General features: G+C 38.5%; 2 protein-coding genes across 2 annotated transcripts; one reads left to right on the top strand and one right to left on the bottom strand.

The window, feature by feature from the left end:
* Positions 1 to 904: 904 nt before the first annotated feature.
* On the bottom strand, positions 905 to 7,039 carry LOC115671304 (uncharacterized). Its single transcript, XM_056306020.1, has 8 exons — positions 6,967 to 7,039; positions 6,031 to 6,320; positions 5,718 to 5,885; positions 3,022 to 3,268; positions 2,709 to 2,897; positions 1,874 to 2,127; positions 1,567 to 1,787; positions 905 to 1,479 (listed from the first exon to the last, which is right to left on the bottom strand). Exons 1-7 carry the CDS (start codon positions 7,037 to 7,039, stop codon positions 1,620 to 1,622), a joined length of 1,389 nt encoding a protein of 462 aa, XP_056161995.1. The 3' UTR covers positions 905 to 1,479; positions 1,567 to 1,619.
* Positions 7,040 to 10,610: 3,571 nt separating this feature from the next.
* Positions 10,611 to 13,473, top strand: LOC115670962 (probable 2-oxoglutarate-dependent dioxygenase AOP1). Its single transcript, XM_030592384.2, has 3 exons — positions 10,611 to 10,990; positions 11,146 to 11,467; positions 13,150 to 13,473. Exons 1-3 carry the CDS (start codon positions 10,611 to 10,613, stop codon positions 13,402 to 13,404), a joined length of 957 nt encoding a protein of 318 aa, XP_030448244.1. The 3' UTR covers positions 13,405 to 13,473.
* Positions 13,474 to 17,866: the final 4,393 nt, after the last annotated feature.

Here is a 17,866-nt window from a genome sequence, read left to right as displayed (position 1 = left end):
CTGACCCGAATCGAAAATTTTGGGTGTTCTATCGGTTCGGATAATAGGTTCAAAACGGGCATCTTAACGGTTTCGTTTCGGTTCAGATTGGGTAGCCAAAGTGAACTGAAACACATCCAAGTTCAAACCATACTCCCAAAGATCGTGAATCCTCCTACCTGCACCAAAAGTACTCTCAATCATGGTTCCCCGTTTTGACAGGTATTCATTTGATTTTTCCCCTGAAGCAACGCTTCTCCTATTTCGCCAGAAAATACATCCCAATACAATCCACTTTCGGATCGGATCTCAGTTCGATTCATAACAAGAGCACATCCTTTATGGTTCGGTTTGGTTCGGTTCAGGTATCATGGAAACCCAAACCTAATCCGTTGACACCCCGTGACGACAAAATCAAAAGCTACTCTCTACCCAGCTATACAAGGCAACAAGTACTCTCTTCGAGATCGATGGACTTAAACTAACAGCAAAACTGTGCTTGCATTCCGCGCATTAAATGCAAATGTTGTATTGGGTTCAGGGTTGAAAATGTTATCCGACGAACGAGCTCATTCCATGACACGGTTCTAATGAATCCCGATTTGCCCAGCCAATTTGCAAAACGCCAAACCTACGGCTACTATGACAATCAAAAGGCAAGGATTTTAATTGTAGAACTCATCTGTCTTCCTTCCTCCAACAAACTTAACTAGTTGCCTCCCATTCATTACCCTTTCAACTCTCAGCATCAGTCTCTACACAACTGCATCCAACATCTACTCATCCTTGCTTGCGAAAAAAGTCAGCGATTGGAACGGAATTGTATCGACATCAACAATAACGTTGAATGACTAATCTTCCCTCAATTGCAGACAGGTTTGCCTCACTAGGTTAGCCTCACTCACTGGCATCACAACCACTGCAATACAAAGGGAAGAGACAATCAATTTAATTGAAATATTCAAAGAAATTTCCATTACGAAAATGATCTACAACTCATCTTAATTAATGACAGTACACTAAAAACTTAAATAGAGTTAAGTAGAGTCAAAGTCGGTGAGAGGACACTGCTCGAAAGCGAATTTGACCTAAAAATAATTCATCGCTTGCGTATGTTATGCCACCGTACCATCATTCAGTACCCAGCATTGGTAATTTTATTCATATGTTCTCTGATTATTGGACACATGTATTGTGAGGTATAGCCATGGTTAGTGACTTCTACAAGCGCCTTATCTCAAGGGTCAGTAGCCTATTTCTATTCCATTTATCTCATGCATTTCTTAGTTCAGCTGTGCTTATTTCAGTAGAAAGAGAGATAAAGAAACCCTTCCTGCAATAATGACAAAGTTTCTTCCGCGAGTAAGTAAACATGACGCTGGCAGGATTCAGTAAGAGGCCACTACTATAAGAAACCAAACCATTGTACAAGGCCGTTATCTCTGTCTCAGAATATTCACAGAAAAAAATCCCAGTGATGGTTGCAGCACTTCCAAGCATCTGCACGCAGACAAAAGAAATTCTAGAACTTTGCCATCTAAAGCTTGAATATATCACCAATTAGTTATACGGACAGTAAAAATATACCTGAAATGAAGTTGTGAACATCAAACCCATGAAAGATGAGAAGGGGTAGAAAATCAACCATGTCTTCCCCTCCCGCGGGATCTTCCCCTCCCTCTTCCTCTCCCTCTACCCCTCCGTCCACCTCCATATCCCCCTGAATGAGTCCAATCATTGTCTCTGTCGTAACTGAACATGCTCCTCTTGATTTTTTCTGCTTGTGTCTCGTTAGGACCCTCTAGTACCTGAAAGGTTGAATTACTGGTGAGTCATGATGTCAAATTCTGCCAATAGAGAAAACAACACCACCTGATGAAGAAAAAATACTAACATGATGAGCATCTTCCAAGTCAAATTGATTCTGAAGCTGCCTTGCCAATTCCTCATCATGGCTCATATTTGGCAGCTTCGTAACGGCATTTCTCTGTTCCCATTCTTCTAGAGTAAAAACTGGAGCCTCTTCTTGTTTACCCTTCGCTCTATATTTTCGACCTTTAAAACGCTGATTCTGCATCCCTTGTTGGTTCATCTTTTGGAGGAGTTTCTGAGCAGCCGCTTGGTTTTGAACAGGTGCAGAATCAGCAACTGAAAACAACATCAGCTTCCAATCAATAGGAATAGAAAGTCTCACAAAAAAGAAAGGGCTAAAAATCACTTAGACATCGATAACTGCATCTACTAGTCTTCTTGGGAACTTAATCATATGGTCAGAGAATGTTCTGGTCTGCCAATTAATCTAAGCTATTTTGAGACTTCAAGAACAAGACAACAACTTCAACAATTTTCATTAATAATGTCGTGAACTCACTTTTTCAGTTCACGTATTATCTTCTGATATCATTTCATACTACTAGCCTCACTTATTTAAGTCTGCAAAACTGCACAAAGATAATTTACCACCACATCCTCTGTAGCTGATGATATTTCAAAAACTGCACTAAGATGATTTACCACCACATCCCTTCATGGCTTATGATATTTGAAAACAAAAACAATGAAGAAGAGAAAAGGATTGTGATGTTTTGAAGCAGAATGACTAGCTACATCATGCTTCCCATAGTAGTATTATTATTACCATGTGACTCTATAGAAAGCAAGCAGCCATCTATCATCTCAATATGCACCTTACACAAACATGCAATGTTACCAACTTTAAAAATTCTAACCTTCTTTTGGCCTTGACTCAGAGTGAGTTGGTTTTTCCTTATCTTCTCCTGTAGGTGGAGTGGTTTCTGAACTATTTCCCACATCTTCCTTCATTTCAAGATTCTTCTGTCCAACAACAGATCTATTTTCCAATGGCATGCGAGATTCTCTGCCTTCAAATTTCTTGACATTGGAGGTTTCAGGGTTGTCTGCAGATTTACTACTTCAAGTTAAATTTGCACAAATGTGTCTCTAATGTCCATAAAAAGAAAAGAGAAGTCCTTCAAACAGGAGCATATACGACTTTCGCAGAGAAGAAAGCAGATGACTGACGTGAATATCTCCTTTGATGAGTGGACTGACGTGAGGAAGCCCTGATCTGCAGCTTCTCAAATGGGGGAGGGCCGCCTGCATCACTCTGCTGTGATAGTTTTAAAGATTCACGGGATAAGCCAGAGTATTTTCTGTTCATTTGCCACTCGTCAAATAGAGACTGAACAACACCACCTAAGACGGCTAATGTTGTTGGAGTTAGACACAGAATCCCACTATATACTGCAACTTTCTTTTCCAGCCGCACCTGACCACAGAGCAGGCACCATAAACAACTTCAGAAATAGTTGAAGTTGATTTCTTCAACAGCACAACAAAGTAAGGAAGTGACTGGAATTTGCTTTACACAAGTTCCAAGAATAAAAATTAACAAGACTAAAAACCACTCCTGCGCAGCCGTTTATATTTCATGGTTTTAGACAAGAGGACGATTTCCTAATGCACAATTTCCAAATTAGTAGCTAAAATCAGTGGGTCTTTAGTGGATATGATCCAATAAGTTCATTAAATGCTTGTAGAGAAATATTGGATTCTACAGAAGAGCTGTACTGCATTGTCAAAAAGAGCTCCAGAAGAAGGACATTTGTCCAAACATAACACATGCGGACATGAATGTTATATTAGAATTGCAGAAACAAGAATCTCGGGTACATGCGAAGAAGGACATTTGTCCAAGAAATAACATAAGCAAACATGAAAGTCATATTAGAATTACAGAAACAGGAATCTCGGGTATGTGCAACATCTAACTTGTAACTCCCTGGGATCCCCTTCCATCCACTTGTAGAACCAACAAGCAACCAGACTCTAGAGGACTATAGATGTTTTCCAGCGCTAAAAACCCTAGAGATGGACAAGAGTAAATTTTGGAATCAATCCTTCTCCTATGTCAGTGAAAGAAAATGGCAGCAAGCCCACAAAATAATGTCCTCACACCTGGCAACGAGGAAGTTTCAATTCTGTTCAATAACTTAAGGGAGCATCTATGATAAAAAAGCCATGGCATGGGCTTTGTTGTGAACTCTCCCATCAGGTCTACCTCTGTATCTCCTATCCTGACCAAGCTATTAACTTCAAACAATTCTTCCTATTTAGAATCAACAAAATCTAGATACACACTTCACAACTACAACTGAACGCTAGGGCGAACTTCACTTCAACGAGATAATAAATTTACGGTGTCCCAATTCCTACATAAAGTCCAGCCGTGTATTATCTGAATCATTTGTACGAAATGAACTATCCAAGCCACATCAGCAACCAACCGGGAACTTACTTGTGTATGATAAACTCAATGGTATTCTCTAAGACCAAACACCAAAACGAACTAGATTCTATAAAAAATTTCCATATCTCCCGTCAGGTCTACCTCTGTATCTTCTATCCTGACCAAGCTATTAACAAACAATTCCTCCTATTTAGAATCAACAAAATCTAGATACACACTTCACAACTACAACTGAGCACCAGTGCGAACTTCACATCAACAAGATAATGAAGCTATGGTGTCCCAATTCCTACATTAAATTCAACCGTGCATTATCTGAATCATTTGTACAAAACGAACTATCCAAGCCACATGACCAACCCAACCGAAAAATTAATTATGACTAATAAACTCAATGGCATTCTCTAGGACCAAAAACCGAAACGAACTAGATTCTATAAAAAAAATTTCGATATCTCCCGTCAGCTCTACCTCTGTATCTCCTCTCCTGACCAAGCTATTAACTTCAAACAATTCTTCCTATGTAGAATAAAAAAATCTAGATACACACTTCACAACTACAACTGAAAGCCAATACGAACTTCACTTCAATGAGAAAATGAAGCTATAGGGTCCCAATTCCAACATTAAGTTCAACTGTGTATTATCTGAATCATTTTTACGAAATGAACTATCCAAGCCACATCAGCAACCAACCGAAAACTTAATTGCGAGTAATAAACTCAATGGTATTCCCTAAGACCAAAAACCGAAACAAACTAGATTCTATAAAAAATTTCCATATCTCCCATGCCGTGTATATAGCAACTTCAGGGTATCAACTACCAGAGTAAAACACATACCGGTTATAGAGAAGGCAGTTTAAAGAAGCTACGGTGTCCCAATTCCTACATTAAGTTCAACCGCGTATTGTCCGAATCATTTGAACGAAACAAACTATCCAAGCCACATCAGCAATCGACCGGAAACTTAATTGTGACTAATAAACTCAATGGTATTCTCTAAGACCAAAAACCGAAATGAACTAGATTATATAAAAAATTTCCATATCTCTCGTCAGGTCTACCTTTGTATCTCCTATCCTGAACAAGCTATTAACTTCAAACAATTCTTCCTATTTAATATCAACAAAATCTAGATACACACTTCACAACTACAACTAAACGCCAGAGCGAACTTCACTTCAACGAGATAATAAATTTACGGTGTCCCAATTTCTACATAAAGTCCAACTGTGTATTATCCGAATCATTTGTATGAAACGAACTATCCAAGCCACATCAGTAACCAACCGGAAACTTAATTGCGACTAATAAACTCAATGGTATTCTCTAAGACCAAAAACTGAAACGAACTAGATTCTATAAAATTTTTCCATATCTCCCACGCCGCGGATATAGCAAATTCAGGGTATCAACTACCAGAGTAAAACACATACCGGTTATAGAGAAGGCAATTTAAAGAATACCTTAGTGCCAGGAACAACATCATCAGGAAGCGCCGGGATATGAGAATACTCCACCGCAGTCATCTCACTGTGACCGTCCGTCAGTGTCAATCTCAACATACGATTACCACCAGAGCTCTTCGAGGCCTCCTCAATACTACTTCTGGCAATGTCCCTCACTGCAGATATCTGTTCGAATGCCACAACAGCGATCACAACCCTAAGCATAGCGAGCGCGAAACCCAAAGTAAAAAAACAACCTCGCACCACGCAGAACGGGAGCGATCAAAACCCGGATAAAACCTAAGAGGAAGGAGCGAACGTCGGGCTTCACCTGGAGGACCATAGGGCCGTGGAGGTGCGATGCCTTGCGGTCGGGCAGGGTCCTGGATCCGATGATCCTCAGGTCGGTGTTGAGAAGGTCCGATTCGACGGCGTCGGCCAGGGCGGCCGCGTCGGAGGGGTCGTCGATCAGGGCGCGCTGGATCATGATGACCGCCCTGATGTGGGCCGCGTTGTCGAAGGACCATCCTCGCTTCAGGAGCGTCTCTAGCAGCGCAGCCTCTGAAGAAGAAGAAGAAGAAAACAACGACGACGACGACGACGACGGCTGGTGCGGCGGCGGCGGCGACGGCTGCTGCTGCGGCGGCGGCGGCGGCTGCTGCGGCGGCGGCGACGACGGCTGCTGCGGCGGCGGCGACGACGGCTGCTGCGGCGGCGGCGGCAGCGGCGACGGAGCAGGAGGAGGAGGAGGAGGAGCGGAGTACGAGCTCGTTTCCATGTCGAGAGAATCCTCTGCAAAAGCAAAAGCTCCGCGACCGAGTTTTGTGGTGCGCTGGGCGGGCCTGGGCGGCTTCAGGCGAAAATGCTTTTCCCAGGCCCGCCCACGATTTAGGAAAGATTGGATTCTCTACGGAAAAATTACCGATACGGTCTTAAACCTATTGTAATTGTGCCAATTCAATTTTAAACATTTTATATTTATAATAATTCAGTCCATCCGTCCAATTTTGACATACCGACGCTGATGTGGACGTTGGCCGTCCGGCCAAAGCTGACGTGGCATTTTTAAAAATTTTAATATTTTTAATTATTTAATTAATTATTATTTTTTCTTTTTCCTTTTCTTTCCCTTTCTTTTTTTTTAACCTCCCTTCAACTTCAACCTTTGGCTGCGCGAGGTCGGCCCCATCGACCACTAGCGAGAGTGAGCCTCGCTCGCCTCTAGTGAGGCTTGACCTCGCCGTCGCTAGGGGAGGTTCGAACTTGCTGGCAACAGGCGAGGTCGGCCTTGCCCAGCCACTATCGACCTCGGCGGTGACGGTAAGGACGAGCCTCGCCATGGCTGGGTGATGCTTGACCTTGCCAGATCTAGTGAGGCTTGAACTCGCCAGCCACTACCTCGCTTAGCGACAGCAAGGCTGACCTCACCTGTGACCGGCGGGGCTGACCTCCCCAGCCCTGCCTCTGGCCGGATGCCGATTCCAACGATCGGCTAGAAGTTGAAGATGAAAGGAGGGAAAAAAAAGAAAGGGAAAAAGAAAAGAAAAAATAAAAAAATTCGAAAAAATATTTTTAAAATGCCACGTTAGAATTGGCTGGACAGCCGGCGCTAGCCAGTGCTCACGTCAGCGTCAGCCGGCCAAAATTGATAAGATGGACTGAATTATCACAAATACAAAAATGTTTAAGACTGAATTGGCATAAAAAAAAAGGTTTATGACTGAATTGGTACAATTATAATATTTTTATAACTGTTTTGGTAATTTTCCCGATTCTCTACCCAAAATAATAGGGTGAATTACTAAAAAAGTCTCAAACCTCATTTAGTCATAATCTTTTTTTTTTGTCAATTGAGTCTTGAACTTTTTGTATTTGTGTCAATTCAATCCATTCGGTCAATTTTGACATGAAATCACTGACATGGACGCCAACCGTCTTAGGTGGCATGGCTGGTACTGACGTGAACAATTTTTAATAATATTTTTCTAATTTTTTATTTTATTTTTCCTTTTTGGTCTTTTCTTTCTCTTTTTTTTCTTCCCTTCTTTCTCTAGCAGGTCATAAAAAATATTAAAATATTATTAAAATTATCTATATCAGTGCCGGCTATGCCACATAGGATAGCTGGCGTCACGTAAGACGGTTAGCATTCATGTAATTTATTTTCGGCCAAAATTGACCGAATGGACTAAATTTGCATAAATGCAAAATATTTAGAACTCAATTAGCAAAAAAAAAAGATTTAGGACTAAATTAGCATGATTGCAATAGGTTTAAGATTTTTTTGATAAATTTTCCTAAAATATTCAGCTTTGGACTATGCCTAATTTGAACAAGCCCGGCTCATCCAAACCCACTCGGTCTAGTTGTTTGGGCCTAATGGGCTTAGGTGGGTCCGCCAAACTGCTAGGCTCATGATCGTGTCTAAATGAAGGGGCGAATTTGTGCGGGATGGGGCGAGTCCCCTTTTCCAAATTGAGAGAGAGAGAGAGAGAGAGAGAGAGAGAGAGAGAGAGAGAGAGAGAGAGAGAGAGAGAGAGAGAGAGAGAGAGAGAGAGAGAGAGAGAGCATGTTGTTATGCATATTGTACTTTAGGTGATGGTTGTTACCCATTCAAAGCTTCCACTTTGTAAGGTCATGGAAGAGATCTTAAGAAAATAATCTTAATTTATGTCGTAGTCTTAAGAAAATTAAGAGTTAATATCACATCTTAAAATTGCTAATATTTTCATTTTAGAAAATAAGAATGTTGTTAAAAGATTGGTTTCAAATATTTTACAACATATTGATCTCCATTATTAAAAGACTCATTTCAAATTAATGAGCTTACATATAATTTTTTTTTACGAATTTATGGACATTCCTAATTATTTATAAAGACACGCAATCACGATAAGCGTTATAGCCATAGTTAATAATTATCGTATATTTCTGCATCCGTGGTATAAAATGGACCCCTAAATAAATTTATTATTTAAATGCTAATTTTTTTTAAAGTGACTCAAAATTGAGTGGAAGTGAAGAATGTGAAACCTCTTGAAATATTGGCAACAAAATATCATCAAACAAGATGAGTTGCTACTTAACTCCCATCATATCATGTGCATTAACATATCTCTAAAAAAAACAGAAATTAAGATATGATTTTTGCTTATTTCACGATACGTCGCGCATTGCACGAGTTCAATCCTAGCGCAATACATACTACGACATGTTTCGTATTAATGGTGCTGTATATTCTAACCTTAGATTGCATAACATGAAGTTCCACATGACTAGTCCATTTAAATTATACATTTGAGGGACATGCACTCATGTCATGCGCGCTTATTAGGCCTATATAACATGTATGCCGACACATGGAATACGGTAATCGCGTGCTTAATTGTGATAATACATACATTACATCGATAATCTTATACAGATTTATTACGTATATTTAGATCCGGTTTTCTACCTTTAAAAGGAAATGCCACATTCGTAACACAATAATAAACAATTCGAAAATGCCCACGAAGGCCAATATCATATTGAAGTCAATCAAGGAGGCAATTAATGATCCTAGCCTCTAGGAGTATAGTTTAATCAAGTTGTTGGCTGGCTAAGCCATAAATGCGTAACGTGGTCAACTATACAATCCAGTCTGCTTTACGTTATATTTAGCTGTCACGGATAAAGTATTGAGATCGGCAAAATTATTATCGAAGAAAAGCTTGTTCCTGTAAATTAAATCGTTGTTAATCAGTCAATTGGCACGTTGGATAACTTTGAGCGTCGTCATCTTTGAAGAATCACACTTTTGGAACCAATTGGCAATGACAGTGACCTAACAAAACTTTACATAGTATTATAGTAGTATGTCATTATCTCAAATCTTTCAAAGCCGCTTATTCGCCTTTTCAAGTATATTTCTGCTCTTTAGTCTAAGACTAATAACCAGAATATTGAAATATTAAACCACGCTTTAATTTCAGAGTTGTTACCGATAATTGAATCCGTGGCCTCCTTTTTCTCAAGACACAAGTTGTTAGTCTTCATACTTATTCAAATCGATACATATTGGCGTCGTGATTAATCCCCTCAAATATAATTAATGTGCTTCATCGATACGTCGGGTACCCAATTTTGCGAGCTGGGCTTAGTGACAAAATTAACATTTAGGAGAAGTCGACACTTCTCTTTGAGAAATTTATTCAAGAAAGATAGCATACATTTGTTTGAAACTTCTATAAAACCCTAAGAAATGAGCTAGCAAGCAATATCTACTGATTCAAGACGCAGCAAGCTACTGCTCTGTGTTATGTGATTTCTCACTCTGGGAGAGACATGATGACCAACTTATTTATCATCTTTGCTTGCAAAGAAAAAAAAATGGATAAGTGTACTGAAAGTTCTTATACTTATCACGAAAGTGCAATCGAGTCCCAATACTTTTAAAAAGTGCAATCAACGGAAGGACTTGATTGGACCAATTATACAAGTTTTAGGACTTGATTACACGTTCGTGATAAGTTTTTGAACTTAATTGTACTTTTTAAAAGTACTCAATTGTAGTGTCATGATAAATTTTAAGGCTTCCAATATACTTGTCTCAAAAGAAAATATGAAGCTCATCTGCTTCCCAACCACTCTTTCTTGTCTTGCGCGCCTATACTTACGCATTCACATCATGCAACAGGATAGCTCTTGTCAACAGACTATACTATTGTTGTAATGCAGACATTTAATGTATCAGCAACATGCCCAGTCATGCATTAATTTATAAGCGCTCTTCAGGGAAGCTTCATGCATGTTCGTTGCATATTTGCACTTTAAGTCATAGTAAGGCCCTTTAAATACGGCAGAAACTAAGAAACTGGAGAAAACGATCATAGGATAATCAAAGTCTCATAAGAAAAACAAAGTCTTCGCATGGGTTCGGATTCAGTGCTCAAGCTTCCCTCGATAGATTTTTCCGGATTGGGTGATTCGGAGCCGGGAAGCCATGGTTGGAATTCTGTCCAAAACGCCGTCCGGGGAGCGCTTGAAGAGTACGGGTGCTTCGAGGCTTTGTATGACAAGGTCACTGTGGAGCTTCATGACGAGGTCTTCAATGAAATGGAGGAGATGTACAATCTTCCGGCCGAGACCAAGCGCCGGTTTGTCGACCCGACGAAACTGTACGATGGCTACCTTGCTGATCTCCCACTTTACCCTCTTTCAGAGGCCATGGGAATGCATGACGCCCTGAACTCGGGTGCGATCGAACGATTAGCCGATCTCCTGTGGCCGGAGGGAAATACCAAATTCTGGTATGTACGGCGCAAATTACATTCCCAACTTCCATTTACCACGGTTGAGTCAATTATGCTCTGAGAAAATGTTCATCATGAAAAACTTCAATTACAAAACTGACAAGTATGACCTTTTTAATCTTTCTTGGGTCGCCCCTCTGAATCACTTGCAGTGAGTTGCTGAATACATATTTGAGGAGGCTGTCTGAGTTAGATTATATGATCCAGAAGATGGTCTTTCGAAGCTTCGGCGTCGAGCATTATCTTGATTCACATGCCGAGTCGACAAAACATTCTCTCCGCCTTTTGAGATATGGAGCTCCGAAGACGGAGGAGGCGCAAGCCGGAGGCATAACTCATTACGACACAAGCTTCGTAACCATGCTTCAGCAAAATCATGTGAATGGATTGGAAGTGCAGACGAAGCATGGAGACTGGATTAAAGTCGCACCTTCGGCTTCCTCTACTATTGTCATGATTGGAGAGTCATTCCATGTGAGTCTCTCCCTCTCTCACGCTAATACTCTCCTTATCATATCCTACCTTTACAAAATAAGTTTAAAAATGATGGATATGCAAACAACTGATTAAATTTTTCTAAACAATTATAACATATTCTGACGGTGTGAAAGAAAATTTTACACAAGAAATTTTATATACCATTAATTCGAGAGGATCCGAAAGAGTTGATAGTTATAATCTTTAAATCAAATTTAAGGTAGCTTGTATAAGATTTCTTTTACACTGGCGGTGTGTGCGCTATTTTTCTAATTTTTATATCTATCACATGTGATATATTTTTCTTGGACCAATCAATTTGTGCTGTAGAATGTGGTGGAAACGGTACTTGTGACATAACGTTTGGTCTACTAAGTCTAACCCATGCAAGAACCACTCTTTAAGTTATTTTTATTAGCTTTCTAGTGGATATAATCAAATGAATATTGCTAGCAACACAGTAAAGATAAATTTACAAATGATCTGAAAGATTGGTATCATACGTTAAATATAGCTCACTCCTTTAATTAGCCACTCACGATTTAACAAATCATTTTATAAACTAATTTTGTGAATCAAATTTTCCTGTACCTAACATTAATTTCTTCTATAGTTAAATTTATAAGTGATTTTAGAAATTTATGACTTTCCACTAGTCACCAGGATGCTTAAAAGACTAAATAGTAAGTAATTGTAAAATTAATATCCAATAGTTAAAGCGGCATGAATAATTATCAAAATCGGGTGTTTGCAAATTGCCATTTGAAATAGATCGGAGCCTTTATTTTGGAATCTCTTGTGATTCTCATATTACAAACTCGTGTACTCTTGTTTTACCCCCCACACAATCCATATCCATCATCATTGATTTGGATAATTGGTCAAATTTTCCAAATTGGTACTGCCTAATAAATAGGGAAAAATTGTCCAAAAAATCCTAAATCTATTGTATAACAGACAATTCATATATAAACTTTTCAATTTAACAAATTCAGTCATAAATTTTTTCACGATTTGCCAATGTAGTGTTTCCAGCCAATTCTCATAGAAAATCGCCTATGTGGATAATTTTTGCAACTTTTTTTAAAATTTTATCTCTTTTTTTTGCTTTCCTTTTTCTTTTTTTTTTTTCTTTTTTCCTTGTTACTCTCTGCTTGTCTCTTGCCACAAGCAAGGGCGACCTTGCCAGTGGCCAACAACCTCCAACAGCCATTGCTGAGGCCTCTGCGACTGGCGGAGGGAAGTAGGAAAAAAAGGAAAAAGGAAAGGAAAGAAAAGGAAAGAAAAGAAAAGGAAGAAAAGGAAGAAAAGGAAAAAAATTCTAGAAAATTGAAAAAATTGCAAAAATAGTCAATGTCAGCGTTGGCTGCGCCACGTAAGACACCAAGTGTCCATGTCAGCGATTTTTTGCCAAAATTGACCGGAAAGGCTACATCGGCAAATCGTCAAAATGTTGAGAACTAAATTGGTCAAAAGAAAAAGTTTAGGACTGAATTGACCGTCATAGAATGGGTTTAGACATTTTGGACAATTATTCTCGATAAATGTGGGTTTTGTAATAAAAAGAGTACGCGCACCACATTAATTTTCATGCAATCATCTCCTTGATTAAGATATGCATGCTTAGTTGTATATATAACTTCACGTTAGCTGTGAGCTCTTTCGTGGTCTTTTCTTAGGGATGGAGCAACGGAAGATTACACTGTCCCCGACACCGTGTGATGATGAGCGGACACGAGGCCAGGCACTCCATCGGGATCTTCTCCTGCGTTGAAGGGACTATCATCCAGTGCCCCAACGAGCTCGTGGATGAGCAACACCCTTTGCTTTTCAAGCCCTTTGACACGGATGGTCTCATCCGTATCTTCGCCACACCGGAGGGACAGAATGGAGGAGCTTCAGCTCTCAAAACCTTTTATAGTGCTATTAATTGAACGTGACCTTTTTTACATCGTTCCAAGCCCTTTCAAGCTTTAATTTGATGTGTGTGATTGTTGTTTTTTCCCCTTTTGCTAACCATCCTCTCCCAATGTCATCTGGTAATAAAATTAGTAATCTAACCATCCTCTCTCAATGTCATCGGGTAATAAAATTAGTAATCATGAGATTTAATGGATGACCTATCTAGGTACATCCATGGTTAAAATTCCTTTATCCCTGAAAAATAAATTACGGCCTTTTGTCAATGTTGACACTTGAATATTTGCCGATAAGTCCAATAAAGTGAAAACTCGAGACTCGGGATCCCTTATTGCAACAAGGCCCATTTCTCGGCCAAATAGAATCATTTTAGTGTCTTTCAAGTTCCACTTGTACCCGGGAGTCATTTTCTTAAATAAGTCAAAGGTTGAATTTTTTTGTCAAATGGGAAAAGTTAACTCTTGGTAAACATTTAGTACAATTTGTGAAAATCATTAAAAAAAAATCATCAATTCTATCTTTGTAAACATAGTTAGACTTTTAATTTTCCGTTTTTACAATAAACAATTGAGAGTTGACTTTTCGGTCAAATCTAAAACTTTGACCCTTGATTGGAAAATTCCAAAATTCATTGATTTGATTCCTTTTTTTTTTGGAAATTTGATCCAGGGACCATGTCAATTTGACATTCCAAGCCCAATTTCGAAAATTCAAGCCCAAATTTGCTAGCCAATCTTCGAGTGCGAGATTAGGGCCCTGGTCAATCCTTCACAGTAGAGTTAATTAGCATAATTTAAATCCGATTAGGCCAAATTAATTCAATTTTAACATCAATTTTGGAAAAATCAGGGTAATTTGGGAAAATCAAGCGAAAATGAGGAATCAAGACCAACAGGGTCCAGCTAGGTCAACCCGGTCGAATGGCCAAGCTCATAATTAAATTTAGATAGAAATTAGACAATCGTGAGTCCTCGGGTCAACCCGGTTTGCCCAAAGTTGACTCAGCTCATTCTAATCTGCCCAATTAGCCAAACCTAGCCAGCCTAGCAATCCATTATTAAATTCGGCAAGGAGAAAATGTTGACTTTGGTATATTATGTATCCTCCAAGGAATAATCAAAGCCATCCATTTACCAATTCCATCCTAGCCACCAAGGTGCCATATCACTCATCCATGTGCTTAAATAAGAGCCATTAGGAGCTTTCTCAGCCATTAAAGGACGAATTAGAGCCCTTAGATCAAAGGATGAGGTGTAGGGTTAATATTTGCTCTTAATTTAAGTTTTCCTCCAATTTTCGCCTCTCATTTTCACTATTATTCCCCTAGGTCTGATTTCATGAATTAATTACACACTTAGCTTAGTCTCCAAGAAAATAAAAAAAAGAAATCCTCTCTCTCTCTCTCTCTCTCTCTCTCTCTCTCTCTCTCTCTCTCTCTCTCTCTCTCTCTCTCGGCCGGATTTGGATCGTCCATTTGCCGGCCGTTCTTCAACCGGACTTCAACATTGCTCCAACGATTTTTGCCTCGCCTCATCTTGCGACCAAGCTTCCCTATGTGTCCTTGAGGTGTTTGTGGCCAGCACTTTCTTCGATCGTCATTAGAGTTGCTCAATTAGGCCGATTTTCCATTGGAACTCGCCAATCATCAATTCAAGGTAGGTTTGATGATTAGGCTTAAGTAATCAATTTCAAGTGATCATTCGAGCATATTTGATCGATGATAGCTGAAAAATTGAAGTTGAGACTTCAATTTATAATAAAAAATCAAGGTAAAATGTAATGACATTGAGAAGTAATTAGTTGATAGAATAAGCTCAATTTCCGGAAAATCAAAGTCGATGCATGTTGAAGGTTTGATATCAATTTTGAATGATTATGTTTGATTTCAGTGATTAGGTAGAAATCCTTAGGAATTAAGCTTAGTTTAAATTCGATTGATCGATTGCAGGACGAATTCCTCTCAAAATTTGCATGTGGCCGAACCTCCTATAGTGTGAGTTTGATGTTCACTGAGTGTCATCTTGCTTTAGATTTGATGTATGTTAGATGAATGTTGATTAGGAGCAAATAGAATGAGTTTTTGTGTTGATTTCTTAGATTTTTAATGAGTTGTTGGAGGATTTTGATGTTCATGTGAGTTGGAATACTTGAAGGCTAGTTTGAACATCATAGGTTGAAGGAGGTTGAAGGTGGTTGAAAATATGAAGGACGTTTTAAAAAATCATAGTCTGATTTGATGTTATGGTGTTTTCGATTCTTTCAAAAAATCTAAAACAAATTAAGAAAACTTGTTTTCATAAGATGATTTGTAGTTGAAATCTGTAACTTTCTAGTGATATAAAGATTATTGAATTTGACGTTCATTTGGTCTGTCAAAAGTTCATCCAAAGTACCGAAAAAAGCTACTCTCTGATCTGTAAAAACTGTTCCCGCATCGACTAAACTTGTTTTGCAATTTAAAAATATATGGAGGTCTTTTTTTAAAAAACTTTAAAAATGAAAGTTGTTAGGGAGATCTTGAACCGCAAATTTGGGAAGTTTCATAAAATTTGAATGTGATTTAGGTGGTCAATTTAATTTAATTTGGACAAGGTTGGAATTGGCCTCTGAAATCGTTCTAGATTGAGTTTTGGGTATTACTTACAAGTTCACTAGTATTTGGAGGGCTCTTTTGCAAAAATTTAAAACATAAAAGAAGTGCATCTTAAGCTAGCCGTCCGTAATATTTGGCAACATTTTGAATTTGTTTGGTTTTTTTCCTGCATTTTACAAGAACCGGGTCAGAACATGGTTGGATCTTGAGTGGGCGGGTTAAATTGAATAAACTATATTAATTGAGCCACAATTTGGGAAATAACTTGAATGAAAATTAAAATAGACTTCCCAAGCTTTAATTAGCTGTTGGAATTACTCAATTTGGACTTCATTAGGTTAGTCATTTGGATTAAAACATAATTGGGCAGAAATAGGGAAAAACAGAGAAGTTACCCTTTTAGGCAACTAATTGATTTCTTGATTTCTAAAGCTAATTAGCCTAAGGGAAAATGACATAAACAGTCCCTAAACTTTGGCCCAATATGTAATTTGATCCTTGAACTTTTAATTCGTTCAATATAATCCCTGAACTTTAGCCTAATGTTCAATATGGTCCTCGAATTTTTAATTTGTTCAATGTAGTCCTTTCATTAATTCAAGTTTAGGGACTACATTGAACATTTTCATATAGTTCAGGGACTAAATTGAACATGTACCAAAAGTTCAAGGATCACATTGAATAAATTAAAAGTTTGGGGCCATATTGAATATTAGGCTAAAGTTCAGGGACTATATTGAACAAATTAAAAGTTCAAGGACCAAATTGCACATTGGGCCAAAGTTCGGGGATTGTTTGTGTCATTATCCCTTAGCCTAATTGTATCTTTAATTGACCTTGCCCATGATTAAATTAATGCTAATTATTAACCCCCACTGATTAGCGATGCATGAATACTTCGGTGGGTAGTTTAGGAAATGGTGATTAGAGTTTAATTAGGCGCTTTGTGACTTAGCCCACCACGTGCTGAACATTCAAGTGGGGTTAATAATTACTTAACATTAATTAATCAATCCCTAGTCCTACGAGGGGATGGGTAATCGAATCGCATGATCGATATCTTACCAAACCCAATTCGATTTTCTTGATGAATGGATGATTGGGTGAACTTGCTAACGCTTTGATGGAGTGATTACATGATTGAGCATTTGAATAAAATTGATAATGGAGACCGACAGTTGGCGACCGGACGGTTGGGGAGGCGGCGGTCCATGGTGATTGGAATTAGGTTCATTAGCTTAGCTTCGTCTTGATTAGGCTAGTTTAATTGATAGACTTAGGATTTAATAACAAAAATAGTTTAGACTTTAGTTAATATAGTCTAGCTAGAAAATCAATAAAAATAAATTAAACTTAGCATCACTCTTTTTAATAAATGGATAGCCTAGTCTATCCATGTATCATCATTCCTAATAAAATGAGTAGAATTTAGGCTCGCCCTAATCTAGCTCAATTTTTAGGGATTATGCTTAGTCTTTAATATCAAATAGTTTAGACTTTAGTTAATATAGTCTAGCTAGAAAATCAATAAAAATAAATTAAACTTAGCATCACTCTTTTTCATAAATGGATAGCCTAGTCTATCCATGTATCATCATTCCTAATAAAATGAGTAGAATTTAGGCTCGCCCTAATCTAGCTCAATTTTTAGGGATTATGCTTAGTCTTTAATATCAAGCTTATGGGGGTTCATGTCCCAAGATATATATATATATATATATATATGCTTTTTCCTTCCGACTTGGTATCGGCTCAAGCACATGAGAGTTCATGTCCCAAGGCTTAGAACAGGGCGATGTAATATTCTTTCCCTTTGCCTAACTAGTATCGGATTTTTCATTTCCGTACTTTCATTTTAAGCTTTTCAATACTTGGGTGTTTCA

Source organism: Syzygium oleosum, unplaced genomic scaffold, assembly GCF_021117445.2.
Source record: "Syzygium oleosum isolate NSW1041296 unplaced genomic scaffold, Sole_v2.1 Sole_v2.41, whole genome shotgun sequence".
Lineage (NCBI taxonomy): Eukaryota > Viridiplantae > Streptophyta > Magnoliopsida > Myrtales > Myrtaceae > Syzygium > Syzygium oleosum.
The sequence above is the reverse complement of the archived record's forward strand: the minus strand, read 5'-3'. Positions and strand labels throughout refer to the sequence as shown.

What these genes read in the sequence shown, in the direction of transcription:
- LOC115671304 (XM_056306020.1), bottom strand. Translation starts at nt 7,039, where the DNA reads ATGGCGAGGCTCGTCCTTACCGTCACCGCCGAGGTCGATAGTGGCTGG. An exon ending in GCCGACCTCGCCTGTTGCCA is followed by an intron (nt 6,321 to 6,966) that starts GCAAGTTCGAAC and finishes AGCCGTCGCCGC; the next exon opens with CGCCGCCGCACCAGCCGTCG. An exon ending in TCATCAAAGGAGATATTCAC is followed by an intron (nt 2,898 to 3,021) that starts GTCAGTCATCTG and finishes GTAAATCTGCAG; the next exon opens with ACAACCCTGAAACCTCCAAT.
- LOC115670962 (XM_030592384.2), top strand. Translation starts at nt 10,611, where the DNA reads ATGGGTTCGGATTCAGTGCTCAAGCTTCCCTCGATAGATTTTTCCGGA. An exon ending in GAGGGAAATACCAAATTCTG is followed by an intron (nt 10,991 to 11,145) that starts GTATGTACGGCG and finishes AATCACTTGCAG; the next exon opens with TGAGTTGCTGAATACATATT. An exon ending in TGATTGGAGAGTCATTCCAT is followed by an intron (nt 11,468 to 13,149) that starts GTGAGTCTCTCC and finishes GTCTTTTCTTAG; the next exon opens with GGATGGAGCAACGGAAGATT.